The sequence below is a fragment of the Bos mutus genome, chromosome 15 (assembly GCF_027580195.1).
Source record: "Bos mutus isolate GX-2022 chromosome 15, NWIPB_WYAK_1.1, whole genome shotgun sequence".
Lineage (NCBI taxonomy): Eukaryota > Metazoa > Chordata > Mammalia > Artiodactyla > Bovidae > Bos > Bos mutus.
Window position 1 is genome coordinate 31902924 of NC_091631.1, and position 18276 is coordinate 31921199.

General features: G+C 39.2%; 2 protein-coding genes across 2 annotated transcripts; one reads left to right on the plus strand and one right to left on the minus strand.

Moving 5' to 3' along the window:
* The first annotated feature begins 1330 nt into the window (after positions 1-1330).
* Positions 1331-2270, plus strand: LOC102281792 (olfactory receptor 51A7-like). The gene is given in 2 exon segments (XM_070383178.1): positions 1331-1452; positions 1454-2270. Coding segments are annotated over 2 exon segments (900 nt in total). The 5' UTR covers positions 1331-1369.
* Positions 2271-8152: 5882 nt separating this feature from the next.
* On the minus strand, positions 8153-9120 carry OR51S1 (olfactory receptor family 51 subfamily S member 1). Its single transcript, XM_005906027.2, is given in 2 exon segments — positions 8153-9024; positions 9027-9120. Coding segments are annotated over 2 exon segments (966 nt in total).
* Between the last annotated feature and the right edge of the window lie 9156 nt (positions 9121-18276).

Sequence of the window (18276 nt, forward strand, 5' to 3'; positions counted from 1 at the left end):
TGGTTGAATGCCCTTGCAGTCCAAGGGACTCTCAAGAGTCTTCTCCAATATCACAGTTCAAAAGCATCAATTCTTCAGTGCTCAGCTTTTTTTATAGTCCAACTCTCACATCCGTACATGACTACTGGAAAAATCATAGTCTTGACCAGACAGACCTTTGTTGGCAAAGTAATGTCTCTGCTTTTGAATATGCTATCTAGGTTGGTCATAACTTTCCTTCCAAGGAGTAAGTGTCTTTCAATTTCATGGCTGCAGTCACCATCTGCGGTGATTTTAGAGCCCCCCAAAATAAAGTCAGCCACTGTTTCCATTGTTTCCCCATCTATTTTCCATGAAATGATGGGACTGGATGCCATGATCTTAGTTTTCTGAATGCTGAGCTTGAAGCCAGTTTTTTTCTCCCCCCTTTCACTTTCATCAAGAGGCTCTTTAGTTCTTCTTCACTTTCTGCCATAAGGGTGGTGTCATCTGCATATCTGTGGTTATTGATATTTCTCCCATCAATCTTGATTTCAGCTTGTGCTTCTTCCAGCCCAGCGTTTCTCATGATGTACTCTGCATAGAAGTTAAATAAGCAGGGTGACAATATTCAGCCTTGATGTACTCCTTTTCCTATTTGGAACCAGTCTGTTGTTCAATGTCCAGTTCTAACTGTTGCTTCCTGACCTGCATACAGGTTTCTCAAGAGGAAGGTCAGGTGGTCTGGTATTCCCATCTCTTTCAGAATTTTCCACAATTTAGTTTACTTGATTCATAAACCTCCAAACATGGTGGCTTAAAAAGAAGAAAAAAGAAAAGTTATTAAAGCATTCTACTAGTTCTATAGATGGGCTTCCTAGATGGCACTAGTGGTAAAGAACCCACCTGCCAATGAAAGAGACAGAAGACCCTCTGGTTCAGTCCTTGGATTGGGAAGATCCTCTGGAGAAGGGCATGGTAACCTACTCCAGTATTCTTGCCTGGAGAATTCCATGGACAGAGGAGCCTGACATGCTACTGTCCATAGGGTTGCCAAGAGTCGGACATGACTGAAGAGACCTAGCGTGCACAGACACACTTCTATAGAGTTGTTTAGAAGTATATAAGGAATAAAGATAGATTTGAAGGGTATAAAGGTCTTAGATAAAAATGAATCTATTTAAATTTACTCCTTATTTTTCTTTATATAGAAAAAGTTATATAACATTATTTCTTGATACCTAAATGTGAACTGTGTTTAATTTAACTGACAACTAAAGTGAGTTGTGTTCAGTAAACATAACTGAGAATAATAATTTGATTATTTATCTACCAGGAGCAGTATGTAAGAGACCTATTTATGATGCTTCCTCTCAATGCCTCAGAAGCTGCAGTCTCCACATTCCTGTTGATGGGGATCCCAGGGCTTGAGGGTGTGCACATTTGGATCTCCATCCCTGTCTGCCTCATGTACCTCATGGCTATCCTGGGAAACCACCATTCTATTTGTCATCAGGACAGAGCCTTCTCTGCATGAGCCCATGTACCATTTCCTCTCCATGCTGGCATTATCGGACCTGGGCCTGTCCTTCTCTTCTCTTCCCACCATGCTGAGGATCTTTTTGTTCAATGCCATGGGGATTTCTGTTGATGCCTGCATTGCTCAGGAATTTTTCATCCATGGATTCACAGACATGGAGTCCTCGGTACTCCTGATCATGTCTTTTGATCGCTTTGTAGCAATTTGCAACCCCCTGAGATACCGCTCCATCCTTACTAGCTCCAGAGTTTTGCACATTGGGTTAGCATTTGCTTTTAAAAGCATTCTCCTAGTTCTTCCCCTCCCTTTCACTTTAAAGAGACTCAAATACTGTAATAAACGCCTGTTATCCCACTCTTACTGCCTCCACCAGGACGTCATGAATCTGGCGTGCTCTGACAATAGAGTTAACTTCTACTACGGTCTGTTTGTTGCACTCTGTATGATGTCAGACAGTATGTTAATTGTTGTCTCCTATGTGTTTATTCTGAAGACTGTATTGGGTATTGCATCTCACAGGGAATGGCTTAAAGCTCTTAACACCTGTGTGTCCCACATCTGCGCTGTGCTCATCTTCTATGTGCCCATCATCACCTTGGCTCTCATGCATCGCTTTCCCAAGCATACACCCCCTGTGGCTATGATTCTGATGGCTGATGCATTCTTGCTGGTACCACCCTTGATGAATCCCATCTTGTATTGTGTAAAAACTCAGCAGATTAGAGTGAAGGTTCTGGAAAAATTGGAAAAACTGGGTCTGAAGTCTAAATGATGAGGCAAAGGTGGAAGTTCCATTTTCTCTACATCAAATTGTCTCAGGAGTAGGACAATGTTTCTTTCAAATAGGAGCTGCTTCCATTTACTTTAGAGTCCTTAATTATATTAATTAATTAAGTAATCAATTAATATCTATCATGGATGTCACACACCACAGCTTTTGATATTAAGGAAGAAGAGGCTTACAATTTATAAAGTAGGTAGTGATCCTGTTGTTGTTGTTGGGGGAGACTGAGGCCATCTATCCTCAGGTAAAAGAGTAAAGAAGACATCTAACCTCAGAGAAGCTTGTAAGTAGGAATTCAACTATAAATGGGAGAATTCTGCAAGATTCTGGACCATTTAGCATCTTTATATTTGCCTCTTGGCATTTGATTCCTCCTTGTGATTTACATTAAATCCTTTCCAATGTGATTAGGTTTGTCTAAGTAAGTTTTCTTCCTTGCTAACCAAAGGGTGGTGCACTGATATGCCTCAGCAGCATCTGGGAAATAATAAGAATCATAGGATCTCATCCTTCTTCAAGCCTACTAAGTCAGAATCTGTCTTTTAACAAGATTCTAGGTGGTTGGTGTGTACATTAATGACTGAAAAATACAAAATACTTTCCTGGGATAATGTGAAAAGGAAACCTAGAGAGTGTGTCTTTTGCCAAAGCCAATTTGGAGGGAAAGTGTAGGAGGAAATCCTTGGGGCACAAAAGATGGAGACCTACATACATCATCAACATTCATACATCTCTCTCATTGATGCCTTGTGAATTTACACAAGGAAAGAGTTATGAATGATTCAAATTTAAAAGTCTCTTCAAGATGAAATACTTCATCCATTGTATATGCTTGGCAGGTGTATCTCAATTTGAACTAAAAGAATAGTCTAAATGGAAGGGTGTGGGTAAAATGGCTAGCATAAAAGTGTAATAAACATTAGAGAACAAATTATGGTTCCAGAAGTTCTTATTAATATCTCTATCCCCATATGTGCTGTTGAGAGGACAAAGAACATTTAAGTTCTTCCTGAAACTTATCATTCAGGTTGGTGTGGAATGATTTTCAGAGAGAGAACAGTGCTATGAATGGTAATAGTGAGCCCTGAAAACCAAAGATGTTACAGGATTGATGTGGGTGTGGCCAGTGGTGAGGAGAGAGTGAGAGCCAGGGGACAGCAGTTGAGGCCCTGCTGTGAAATGAAGAGCTCTTTGCTCCCATCTCTTCTGTCTCTCTCTAAGTTGCTTCAGTCGTGTCCGACTCTGTGCGACTCCATAGATGGCAGCCCACCAGGCTCTGCCATCCCTGGGATTCTCCAGGCAAGAACACTGGAGTGGGTTGCCATTTCCTTCTCCAATGCGTGAAAGTGAAAAGTGAAAGTGAAGTTGCTCAGTTGTGTCCAACTCTTAGCCACCCCATGGACTGCAGCCCACCAGGCTCCTCCATCCATGGGATTTTTCAGGCAAGAGTACTGGAGTGGGGTGCCATTGCCTTCTCCGTCCCATCTCTTAGTAAAGTAATAAAAACATGGAGGCAGTCAGTGATTCTGCATTTAGCTCATCTACCACCAAGTTACAAAGGGCCATTCAAATGCTTTCAGTAGTTTCGTGTATACAATGAGGTGGTAGGAACTTAAAGAAACTTCCAACTGTAAAATTCTTTATTCAGATTAAATATTCATATGAAGTTTAAATATAGTTATTTTAATTTCCATGATTAATTCCACAAAACTATCATTTATTGAATATTTTATATGTTCAGACACTATGATACAGAGACTTGACTGCATGAAATCCTTATTGCACCTATTTTACAAACATGGAACAGCTAGTGCCAAATCACTCAGGAATAATGGACTGAGGACTCAGCCAGGCCAATGTGACTCCACATTCTTTATATCCAACATTCTACTCTCGGTAAAGAAATGGGAAGATGGAGGTTGGTGTTCCAGGGAGGAGGAAAGAATGGGCTTTGGGGAAAAAAAAAAAAAAGTTTCTCAGAGACCTCATCATTGTTCTTCAAGACCAAGCTATTTTCCATTCAATAATTTTAAAAGAGTATTTTGTAGCAGGGGTTTTGAATTAAGGCAAATCTGAAAATAAATTCTGTTTAGTAACTAATTTTATAGACCTGGGGCATTCTTAAAATCTCACCCTCAGTATTCTCATTCATGAAATTGAGAGCTGCTGCTGCTGCTGCTGCTAAGTTCCATCATCAGTCGTGTCTGACTCTGTGCGACCCCAGAGACGGCAGCCCACCAGGCTCCTCTGTCCCTGGGATTTTCCAGGCAAGAATACTGGAGTGGGTTGCCATTTCCTTCTCCAATGTATGAAAGTGAAATGTGAAAGTGAAGTCACTCAGTTGTGCCCAACTCTTTGTGACCCCATGGACTGTAGCCTACCAGGCTCCTCCATCCATGGGATTTTCCAGGCAAGAGTACTGGAGTAGGGTGCCGTTGCCTTCTCCATGAAATTGAGAGACTGACATCTAATTAGTTTACTAAGAGAATATATAGTATATCTTAAAAAATAGTTTGATAAAATATGAGGCTATAAACTGTTTCTGTATTCCTAGAATATGTTCTAATATATCACTGTGTATTCTTATCTTGTGGATTTGATCTGAAAATTTGATTTTTTCACTTTTCATTTAAAATGTGTTCTTCTGTAATCACAAGTAACAAGGATGTTTCAACTGCTCAACATATTAAAGTAGAGAATTATTATTGTGTTAGTGAATGCTGAAAATGCATTTAATAGGATTCATTGCTACTACTATGCTAAAGTAGAACTTTGTTATTATTGTCCCCGTCCCTGGGATTCTCCAGGCAAGAACACTGGAGTGGGTTGCATTTCCTCCTCAATGCAAAAGTGAAAAGTGATTTAATAGTCGTGTCTGACTTTAGCAACCCCATGGACTGCAGCCTACCAGCTTTCATTAAGGAAATTTTTTTCCTCCATCCATTTTTTAGGAAAGAGTACTGGAGTGGGATGCCATTGCCTTCTCCAATAGGATTCATTAAGTAAGCTTATTAAAAATTTAAAAAAATGCAACATAAATGAACTATTTAAGTGTTATAAAGTTTATTCAAAGATCTAGCAGTCAACCATCTAGCAGTGCCAGTAAGTGAAACACTAATGCCATTTAAATAAAATGAGAAACAACATTTTTTGTTCACTCTTAAACTTTCATAACAGGTTGGACATTCCAATGAATTTAATAAAATAAGAAAATAAAATAATTTATATGAATATTAGGGGAACATTACCTATCATCTCTTTTTACTTATGAATGCTATTAATAAATACAAATAAAATACAAAAATTTTTAAATGGTCCTAAAATTTTGTGATAATTTGGTAAAGTACATACTAATGCAAGATAAAAAAATGTTTTTCTAAATCTAGCAATATATATGTGGAGATAGAAATGGCCAATTATCTCAGTTGATTAGAGTTTGGTGCTATTAACACCAAGGTCCTGGGTTCAATCCCCATGCAGGCCACAGAAAGTTTTCCTCCTTACTACCCAAGGTGATTATATATTAAGGGCTTCCTAGGTGGTGCTAGTGGTAAAGAACCTGCCTGCCAATGAAGGAGACTCGAGAGACATGGGTTTGATTCCTGGGTGGGGAAGATCCCCTGGAGTAGGAAATGACAACCCACTCCAGTATTCCTGCCTGGGGAAACCCATGGAGAGAGAAGCCTGGCAGGCTACAGTCCTTGAGTATGACTGAGCACACACACACACACACAGAAAGAGAAATGGGATAATGTTTTATTTATAATAGCAACACAATCATACATTTTAAAAACTACATAGAAATAGACTTAAATAAAGTGAATAATTTTATTGAAAAGTGTAGAAATGTTCTTAATAAATGAAATACATAAATTGTTGGATGTGGAAATTAATCATGAATGCTGATTTGTTTATATTTAATCTACTAAAAATGTAGTTCTTGTTAGAATTTCAGAGTTTTTAATTGCTTTTGAAAGAGGATCACTTTACACCACATATTAACCAAATCACACTATGAGGCTGGTCTAACAGATCAGTGATATGTGAACATATATGACACACATATATATATTGTTGTCCAGTTGCTCAGGTTTGTCCGACTCTGTGACCCCATGGACTGCAGCACACCAGGCCTCCCTGTCCATCACCGACTCCTAGAGTTTGCTCAAACTCATGTCCATTGAGTTGATGATGCCATCCAACCATCTCATCCTCTGTCATCCCCTTCTCAGTATCAGAGTCTTTTTCAAAGAGTCAGCTCTTTGCATCAGGTGGCCAAAGTACTGGAGCTTCAGCATCAGTCCTTCCAATGAATATTCAGGGTTGATTTCCTTTAAAATTGACTGGTTTGACCTCCTTTGCTGTCTGAGGGACTCTCAAGAGTCTTCTCTAGCACCACGGTTTGAAAGCATCCATTTTTTAGTGCTCAGCCTTCTTTATGGTCCAACTCTCACATCCATACATGATACTGGAAAAACAATAGCTTTGACTATATAGACCCTTGTCAGCAAAGTGGTGTCTCTGCTTTTTAATATGCTGTTTAGGTTTGCCATAGCTTTTCTTCCAAAGAGCAAGCGTCTTATAATTTCATAGCTGCAGTCACCATCTGCAGTGATTTTGGAGCCCAAGGAAAGAAAGTCTCTCACTGTTTCCATGGTTTCCCCATCTATTTGCCCAGAAGTGAAGGGACCAGATGACAAGATCTTCATTTTTTGAATGTTGAGTTTTAAGCCAGCTTTTTCATATATATATATCATACTCCATAAGAAGATTTCTAAAGCAAAGTCCATATCCATACACACACCTAAAATATGACATATATGCTGCTTAGTCAGTCATGTCTGAGTCTTTTCGACCCCATGGACTATAGTCTGCTAAGCTCCTCTTTTCATGGGATTCTCTAGGCAAGAATCCTGGAGTGGGTTGCCATTCCCTTTACCAGGGAATATTCCCAATCCAGGGATCGAACCAGCTCACCTGCACTACAGGTAGATTCTTTACCATCTGACCCACCAGGGAATCCAAAAATATGACATACATAGTTTTTTATTTCAGTGAGAAAAAGAGAATGTATGTAATAGATGATGCTACTATGAGTACATAATTACCTTGTTAACATAAAATTGGACTTAGAAAGAAAAGTCATTATAACAGTTCTTTTAAAACAGGTTTAAGAGAATATGTGCAGAACAAGTTACAGACACTTGTTTTAAAAGCAACACATGAAAAACAAAAATTATAAAGATATATAAAAGTGGATTTGATCATGTAAAACTGTATTTACTTGAGATTTGGTTGCTTAAATAATGAAAAAGGCAAATATTATATTGGCAAAGGTATAAAAAGGATTTTATATGAAGGATTTCTTGCACATTTGTTTTTAAAACCATAAACAATCCAGTAGAAAAATGGATGAAGGCTTTTTGAAGAGACTATTCATAGAGGAAGAAACAAAATAGCCTACAGATATGTGAAAGACACTGTTTCTATTAGGAAAATCTGATGTAAAGTAAAATTCATCACTAATAAAATTGATGAAAATTTGAGAATAATGGTAACAGGAATTCTGATGGACATGCAGAAAACATACACTCCTAACAACCTGAATGGTTGTGACAAGACTTAGATTCTGACTGTTTCTGGGCCATGGATGTGATGTTAATAGGGGCTCACAATAGACCACTCCCCTTCTCTAGGGCTCATAAACTTTCATCAATATGCACATGAACACTTCAAGGGACAGAAATGTACATCCATGTACATGGACTTTTGTGTACCTGAATGACATTTTATGCATGATAAACTGAGTTCTCAGTCATGGAAACCTTTGTGTCAGGTAACCAACAAATATGGAGGACACATCCTTCTCACTAAGCACAACCCACCTTCCTGGGCTGCAATCTCTTGTGGATTCTCTCTCTAATCTCCTTCATCTTGACACTATAGAGAATAGGGTTTATCAATGGGGGAAGCAGGAAGTGGACATAGGAGAGAAGAGTACGGGCAGGCTGAGGGATTGGCATCCTGAGATGATCAATGAGAGCCAGGAGGACCATTGGCACATAGAAGAGAAGCACAGCAGAGAGGTGGGCAGCATAGGTTTGGCCAGCCTTCCAGCGATTCTCACTGGATCCCAAACCTTGCAACACCCTGCCAATTAGGCCATAGGAGAATAAAATAAGCAGAGGATCCAAGCCCATGGCAGACAGGACCACAAAGAGGCTGTAGACTGCTCCCCCACCTCCAGGGCAGGCCAAACGGGCTATATCTGGGTGCAAGCAGTAAGAATGGGTCAGGACCTGTGGACGGCAGTAAGGCATGTGGGCCAGGAGGAATGGCAGGGGCAGGTGGAGACCCAGGCATCGGAAAGCAATGGCCACACAGATCTTGCTGATGACACCATTGGTGAGGAGTGTTGGGTAGTGGAGAGGGCGGCAAATGGCCAGTGCCCGATCCAAGGCCATGGCGAGTAAGACAGAGGACTCCATGACAGAAAAGACATGGACAAAGAACATCTGGAGGAGGCAGGCTGAGGCAGAGACAGCATGAGTATTTGCAAAGGCAAGACCCAGCAGGGTGGGCATCAGGGCTGTGGACAAGCCAACATCAGACATGCTGAGCAGGAAGAGGAAGAAGTACCTTGGGCGGTGCAATGTGGGCTCCAGGGCAATGATCCAGAGGATAGCACCATTGCCCAGGACAGACAGAAGGTAGACAGTGATGAGGGGTACTGCCCACCAGGAGGTACAGCTGATAGGCCTGGCAGGCCCACCAACAGGAAGGTGGGGGCCATCGAAGTGCTGGCATTGGGAGTTGAGTGGGTGAGGAATGTTGACATACTTCAGGATCCCACTTTGAACTCTGGAAACTGAAAATGGATTAGAAAGATTTATTTAACCTTATGACACATTTGCATAAGGCTTTCTAAAACTGCCTGGCCCTCCCTCTCCTGTCCCAGGCACACATACACATACTCATTCTAGTATCTATGCCACAGTCATCCCTTGCCTTGGAGCGTTTCCTATAGCTGTCCACAAAGCTCTGATTCTCTCTTTAAATTATTTTCCCATTTTCCTCAACTCTGTTTTTCACTGTAGCTTTTTTCCTAATTTGCTCCCTCCTTTAACGGAAAACACCCATAAGGGGGGTCTATACTCCTATGAGCACGTTTTCTTTTTTTCTTTTTTAAATACATTCGGCTATGCAGGATCTTAGTTGCAGCATGTGGGATCTAGTTCTCTGACCAGGGATTGAACCCCAGGCTCCCTGCATTGTGAGTATGGAGTGTTAGCCACTGGACACCAGGGAAGTCCCTAAACATGTATTCTACTCCTCCCAGGCCCAGGCAATCTGACTTCTGTGCTGCCTCAACACACATTTCAATTCACTTTAACTGCTCTCATTAGTCATCCATTACTTCTTTGTTACTAAATCTAGGGGCACTTAAATTTCCTAAACTGATGTATTTCTCAATGAACTTTGGCTCTTATGAAACACTTCTTTTCTTTTTAATTCTACCTCTCAGAAATTATATTCTTAGTTCTCCATGCCCTTTCCCATCCAATTTATACACTGGTATTTTTGAGAATCTTTATTTGGCTATTTCCTTTTTCCTCAGTGACATTCCTCCAGAGTTCAACTAAATTTTATAAATTGATGAATCATAAATATATCCCCAGATCATTCTATATTTACTCACCCAAATCTCTACTTGGATGTCATAAGCATTTTAAATTCAAATAATCCAAATCAGATCTTAACAAATGTATTCAGATACAAAATATTAAATTGTACTTGATTTTATACTACAAACAAAAATCAACTCACAAAGGTTTAGAGATTTAAACGTAAGACCAGGAACTACTAGATGAAAATATAAGGGGAAAGCTTCATGACATAGGAATTGGTGATAATTTCTTGAGTATGACACTGAAAGCACATGTGACAAAAGCAAAATTGAAAAGTGGCATTAAAAAACTGAAAAACTCCCGTGTAGTGAAGGAAACAATCAGTGGGGTAGAAAGGTAACCTATAAAATGGAAGAGGATATTTTTAAATCATATATCTGATATATCTAATATCTAAAATACATAAAGAGTTTCTACAGCTCAACAGAAAAAAAAGGAATAACTCCATTTTAAAAATGGGAAATGTGACAAAGGAAGCAAGAATATACAATGGATTACAGACAATCTCTTTAACAAGTGGTGCTGGGAAAACTGGTCAACCACTTGTAAAAGAATGAAACTAGAGCACTTTCCTACACCACACACAAAAATGAACTCAAAATGGATTAAATATCTAAACGTAAGACCAGAAACTATAAAACTCCTAGAGGAGAACACAGACAAAACACTCTCCGACATACATCACAGCAGGATCCTCTATGACCCACCTCCCAGAATATTGGAAATAAAAGCAAAAATAAACAAATGGGACCTAATTAAACTTAAAAGCTTCTTCACAATAAAGGAAACTATTAGCAAGGTGAAAAGGCAGCCTTCAGAATGGGAGAAAATAATAGCAAATGAAGCAACTGACAAACAACTAATCTCAAAAATATAGAAGCAACTCCTATAGCTCAATTCCAGAAAAATAAATGACTTGATCAAAAAATGGGCCAAAGAACTAAACAGACATTTCTCCAAAGAAGACATACAGATGGCTAACAAACACATGAAAAGATGCTCAACATCACTCATTATCAGAGAAATGCAAATCAAAACCACTATGAGGTACCATTTCATGCCAGTTAGAATGGCTGTGATCCAAAAGTCTACAAGCAATAAATGCTGGAGAGGGTGTGGAGAAAAGGGAACCCTCTTACACTATTGGTGGGAATGCAAACTAGTACAGCCACTATGGAGAACAGTGTGGAGATTCCTTTAAAAACTGGAAATAAAACTGCCTTATGATTCAGCAATCCCACTGCTAGGCATACACACTGAGAAAATCAGAATTGAAAGAGACACATGTACCCCAATGTTCACTGCAGCATTGTTTATAATAGCCAGGACATGGAAGATGAATGGATAAGAAAGCAGTGGTACATATACACAATGGAGTATTACTCAGCCATTAAAAGAATACATTTGAATCAGTTCTAATGAAATGAAACTGGAGCCTATTATACAGAGTGAAGTAAGCCAGAAAGAAAAACACCAATACAGTATACAAACGCATATATATGGAATTTAGAAAGATGGTAACAATAACCCTGTATGCTGCTGCTGCTGCTGCTAAGTCGCTTCAGTCATGTCCGACTCTGTGAAATAGACGGCAGCCCACCAGGCTCCCCTGTCCTGGGATTCTCCAGGCAAGAATTCTGGAGTGGGTTGCCAAATGCATGAAAGTGAAAAGTGAAAGTGAAGTCGTTCAGTCGTGTCCAACTCCTAGTGACCCCATGGACTGCAACCAGGCTCCTCCGTCCATGGGATTTTCTAGGCAAGAGTAAATTCTCTGATAACCCTGTATACGAGACAGCAAAAGAGACACAGATGTATAGATCTTTGGACTCTGTGGGAGAGGGAGAGGGTGGGATGATTTGGGAGAATGGAAAAATATGTATAATATCATATATGAAACGAGTCGCCAGTCCAGGTTGATGCACAATACTGGATGCTTGGGGCTGGTGCACTGGGACGACCCAGAGGATGGTATGGGGAGGGAGGAGGAAGGTTCAGGATGGGGAACACATGTATACCTGTGGCAGATTCATTTTGATATATGGCAAAACCAATACAATATTGTAAAGTTAAATAAAAAAATAAATGATTCAAGGCTTAAAAATAAATAAATAAATAAAAAGGGAAATGAGTCTCCCAAGATTACATACAAATGGTCAACAGGTTCATGAAAAGATACTCAACATCAGTAATAATCAAAGAAATATAAATAAAATCTTAATTATATAATAACCTCACACTTGTTAAGTTGACTATAATTTTTTTTTTAAAAAAAGATAGGAGTTGGCAAGGATATGAAGAAATTGAAAACCTTGTACACTGTTACTGGGAATGTGAAATGGTGCAGTCACCAAAGAAAACAGTACAGTGTTCCTTAAAAATTTAAAAATGAAATTGCTAAATGATCCATTTAATCTGTTTGGGGGTATATATTCAAAATATTGAGATCAGAATCTCAAAAGGTATCTGCATCCCCATGTTCCTTGGAGCACTATTCACAATAGTCAATATATGGAAACAACCTAAATGTCAATCAGTGGATAAATGAATAAAGAAAATATGGTAAACACGCAGGGAAGGCTGTTTCCATTGTTGTTATTTAGTCACTGAGTCGTGTCTGACTTTTTGCGACCTCGTGGACTGTAGCCTGCCAGGTTCCTCTGTCCATGGGTTTTCCCAGGCAAGAATACTGGAGCAGTTAACCATTTCCTTCTCCAGGGGATTTTCTTGATGCAGGGATTGAACCCTGTGTCTCCTGCATAGCAGGCAGATTTTTTTTTAATCACTGGGTCATTAGGGAAGCCCACAAGGAAGGCTATTCAGCCTTAAGAATGAAGGATGACTTGCTATATACAACAACATGGATGGACCTGGAGACAGTATGCTAAGTGAAATAAGCCTGTCACAGAAGGACAAATACTGCATGATTTCACTTATACGAAGTATATAAGTAGTCAAACTCATAGAAACAAAGAGGAGAATGGCGGTTGCTGGGAGAGGGGCAAAATTCTGTTTAATGAATAAAAAGTTTCAGTTATGCAAGATGACAGGTTCTGGAAATCTTCTGTACAACATTGTGCATACAGTTACCAACTTAAAATTTTAAGAGGTTAGATGTCATGATTCATCTTAAAATAAAAAATTCCACAACAACAACAACAACAAAATCTAATATAACCATGGTATTTTATATGAGGTTAAAAGATTAGGGAACAATGGAACAGAGTGTCCCTAAATGGAACAATATTTGCAGCTTACATTACTGAATGAAGTTTAGAATTTGAAATACATTTAAAAACTACAAATAAGAGAGATGAGTAATCTAACATCAAATTTGGCAAAATATGATTTTTTTCTTATAAAAATAAATACAAATACTGAACAAATGTACAATAAAATCAGTTCCAATGGTTACAAAAATAATACACATTTTCAAAATAATAAAACTTTTCTTACCCATCACATGGAATAAATCATAAAATCTGATAAAATTATATTCTGGAAAAGATTAAGGGCCTGGCTGTTAATCAAGGCTGCAAGACTATAAAACTGTGTGGCCCTTTTGGAGAGCAATTTGGCAGAACTCACTAAAATAAGAACTTTATTTGGCAGTTCTAGTTTTTGATATACTAACCAGACAGAACGACTCTCATATGCATAAGGAGGCATAAAAAAGATTTTTGTTTGCAAAAGGAAAAAAGCAGAGTTCTTTATAATTCTTCAATTAATTAGTTTCCGATAACTAATTAATCAGGGAGATGGTCATGGTGAATAATAATCTTAATAGTTAAGAAAGAAAATATATTGTTGAGTTAAAAAATGTATAGTGATTTCTATACAATGGCATCAGTTTAAAACCCTCTTAAAGTACTCTGTCTCCCTGATAGCTACATTTGTACTTAAATGCCTAGAAGCTGTGGAAGGATTTGCATTCAATTGATTTGATTAGAGTAGTAACAGCTGTGGAAAAGGGACTAATACTGGATGGAGGATAGGAATTCAAAGATGACTTTGGCCTTAAGCCTAATATTTTATTTTTTCAGATAGATTCTTTTATCAAATGAGTAACTCAATTACTTGGTAAGCTCCATTGTTTCATATCAAATATTTCTCCCTAATCCAATTCATTCACTCATCAACAATGTTGTGGTCTTTGCTGAGGCTTATATTTGCACTTATCTCCATTGGTTTCCCTACTACCAATTCTTCTTTTTAATCCTTTCCACCATACAAATCTCACAGTGTTATTTCCAATTTGCTGTCTGATAATGTGGCTGTGATGTCTTTCCTCAAATCCATCTGGTTTTCTCCTGCTTTAAAACAGAGTCCAAAACTGCTTTACCATCTGGCCCCAAACAACGTTTACTGTTTAATCCAATTCTATTTATTTCTACTCATCCGTTTTAGCCTTCCAGCCCTACTGGGACTCCTCAGGTATGTCACTGACTTTCACACCTTTAAAAATACAATACATAAGTGCAATTTTCTTCTCTCTCTCTATCATCATGCCTCATATATATCATGAAGTTCCAACACAGATACTGTTCCTCTCTCCCCTGCGGAACCCTGGAGACCACCTTTTCTCCCAGGATCCAGGATAGATTACTTACCCTCTCCTGTCACACTCTGGCACATTTCCTAATACAGTCTCTAACATTCTCAGTTCAGTTCAGTTGAGTTGCTCAGTCATATCCGATTCTTTGTGACCCCATGAATTGCAGCATGCCAGGCCTCCCTGTCCATCACCAACTCCCGGACTTCACTCAAACTCATGTCCATCAGTCAGGTCAGTGATGCCATCCAGCCATCTCATCCTCTGTCGTCCACTTCTCCTCCTGCCCCCAATCTCTCCCACCATCAGAGTCTTTTCCAATGAGTCAACTCTTTGCATGAAGTGGCCAAAGTACTGGAGTTTCAGCTTTAGCATCAGTCCTTCCAAAGAACACACAGGACTGATCTCCTTTAGAATGGACTGGTTGGATCTCCTTGCAGTCCAGGGGACTCTTAAGAGTCTTCTCCAACACCACAGTTCAAAAGCATCAATTCTTCGGTGCTCAGCTTTCTTCACAGTCCAACTCTCACATCCATACATGACTACTGGGAAAACCATAGCCTTGACTAGATGGGCCTTTGTTGGCAAAGTAATGTCTCTGCTTTTGAATATACTATCTAGGTTGGTCATAACTTTCCTTCCAAGGAGTAAGCATCTTTTAATTTCAGAACTGCAATTACCATCTGCAGTGATTTTGGAGGCCCCAAAAATAAAGTCTGACACTGTTTCCACTGTTTCCCCATCTATTTCCCATGAAGTGACGGGATCAGATGCCATGATCTTCGTTTTCTGAATGTTGAGCTTTAAGCCGACTTTTTCACTCTCCTCTCTCATTTTTATCAAGAGGCTCTTTAGTTCCTCTTCACTTTCTGCCATAAGGGTGGTGTCATCTGCATATCTGAGGTTATTGATATTTCTCCTGGTAATCTTGATTCCAGCTTGTGCTTCTTCCAGCCCAGCATTTCTCATGATGTACTCTGCATAGAAGTTAAATAAGCAGGGTGACAATATACAGCCTTGACGTACTCCTTTTTCTATCTGGAACCAGTTTGTTGTTCCATGTCCAGTTCTAACTGTTGCTTCCTGACCTGCATATAGGTTTCTCAAGAGGCAGGTCAGGTGGTCTGGTATTCCCAATATTCTCAGTTATTAATATTTCTTTCTATGCTTTCCTTCTCAATGAACTCTTACTTCCTCAAGATAATCTGGTTATTTTATTCATTATAGTGATTCCAGTTTCTAACTTACTTGTGGGTGTTCAGTGTGCTCAATCGTGTCCAACTCTGCGACCCCATGGACTGTAGCCTACCAGGCTCCTTTGTCCATGGAATTTTACAGGCAGGAATACTGGAGTAGGCTTCTGTCATTTCCTCCTCCAGGGGATCTTCACAACTAAGGGATCAAACCCACATCTCTAGTGTCTCCTGCATTGGCAGGTGAATTCTTTACCACTGTGCCACCTACGGAGCCCTTCTATTAATAGTTTATATTAAGCTGCAAATAAATTTGATTCATAAGTCTTATACTACTATTTTGCACTTCTGCAATTCTGTTTCTCTAAATTTTCTTCTGGATTTGATCACTCTTTCTGAAATGCCCACTTGATTTTATTATTCCATAATTATCATCTTTCTCAAAATCTTCCTATCCACTCCTAATGCAGAACTAAGTTTCTCCAAAATGTTATTCTTTCCTTCAGTGGAGTGCTTTCTTCCCAACCTATTTCTAGTTCACACCTTCCCTTCCTGTTTCTTGGGTTCTCTGCCTCTCTATCCACTAGATGGAGCTTGCAAGTATCAGAGCTTGCAATCAGGAGAATGAAGGTTCCTGATATATACCATACATTTTCACGGAACATCCCTATTCATTAAAACAGTTCAGGTAATGGGTTATGCTTGATAGATGTAAGGTAGAAATATGCTTGGGACATGTTTCTGTTGTGGGGATATTTAAGTCACCATATTTGTCAAATCCACTGAGGAATGAAAGTAAGTGAAAGTTGCTCAGTTGTGTTCAACTCTTTGCCACCCCATGGACTTTATATATAGTCCACGGAATTCTCCAGGCCAGAATGGGGAGTGGGAAGCTGTTCCCTTCTCCAGGGGATCTTTCCAACCCAGGGGTTGAACCCAGGTCTCCCATATTGCAGGCGAATTCTTTACCAGCTGAACTTTCAGAATTGTGAAAGTCTTCTCATACATACCTAGCAAGTATACAAGAAGCACTTATATCATCTCCCATTTACACTATTCACACACAAAAGGACACTCACATCTGGTAATCAATGTACATGCCCACACATAACACAGACATATACATATGCACTCATACATGTTTATTCATACTGATATACGGAAACACATACACTTTCATATACTCATGTAAAAAAAAGTTTATTCATGGACAGAGGTATTTTTGAGGCTGATGCATATTAAATTAGCATGTATTTAAACAAAATGTAATGCATACTCATGCAAACACTCAACAATGAAGAGATATACAAAATGCTCATTCCCTAAGATGGAAGCACTTCTGAAAATGTACTGATATATATACACATATTCACATGAAAATACATGTGGAACAAAAACACCCGTACATCCATGTATTAGTATATTGTTATCATACATACACTCATCTCCACAGATTGTGAATGGCAAGTGCCCTTAACCAATCTTTTGCTGCTTTACACCATCAGAGCCAAGTAAATACAAAGACTCAATCATTTTCCATAAACACATCTGCAGACAATGAATAAGTCTACCTCTTCACATACACATATTCCTCAGATGTTCAGAAACTTCCCTCAGTATGCAGCACACAAACAAACATCTGCACCCTTTAGAAATGCAGGTGATCATAAACACATATCTAATAATCACATCTCACATCACTCATTTTTATAAATATTTTTCTTAGGGCATTTTTTATCCATATTTTACTTCAAATATCTGATAGATTACTACAAAGACAAGTATAAGTTCCATTTTTCTCATACTGAAATCTTTCTTTCTATAGATTTATTTCTGTGATTCAAAACTGAAAGTGGGGACATTATCAACAAAAGACGTGTATAAATACTTAACGATGTTTTCTGGGAGAGGACAAGTTTCACTCATTACCAGCTTAGTTCCCTGCCATTTGAAATACAAGTGGCTCAGGCTACTAACGGAGAAGGCAATGGCACCCCACTCCAGTACTTTTGCCTGGAAAATCCCAAAGGATAAAGTCCATGGGGTCACTAAGGTCGGATATTGGTGACTTACTTTTACTTTTCACTTTCATGCATTGGGGAGTGTTCTTGCCTGGAAAATCCCAGGGACAGTGGAGCCTGATGGGCAGCTGTCTATAGGGTCGCACAGAGTTGGACATGACTGGAGTGACTTGGCAGCAGCAGCAGCAGCAGCAGGCTACTAAAGAGATAGAGTATGGGATATTTGGTTATAGGGGAGATTTGAGGCTGGCCCAATGGAGAGATTGGCACAGCCATAAAGAGATGGCAGAGTATTATGAACAAATCTCAATTTACAGTTGCATCCAGACCAAGACTGGCTATAGGGTTCTCAGTAAAATTCTCCTTGCTACTTACCAGGCCAGTATTGAAAAATTTATGTCAGACAGGGTCTTCAGTTGCAGATGAATGCTACAGAATTAGAAGTGGCCAATTTGAGAAACTGTTAAGTTAGGTAACAGGAGATAAAACACAGTAGGAAGAAATGGCTAAGGGATTGGACTTTTCTCCAAGGTGATGATTGTC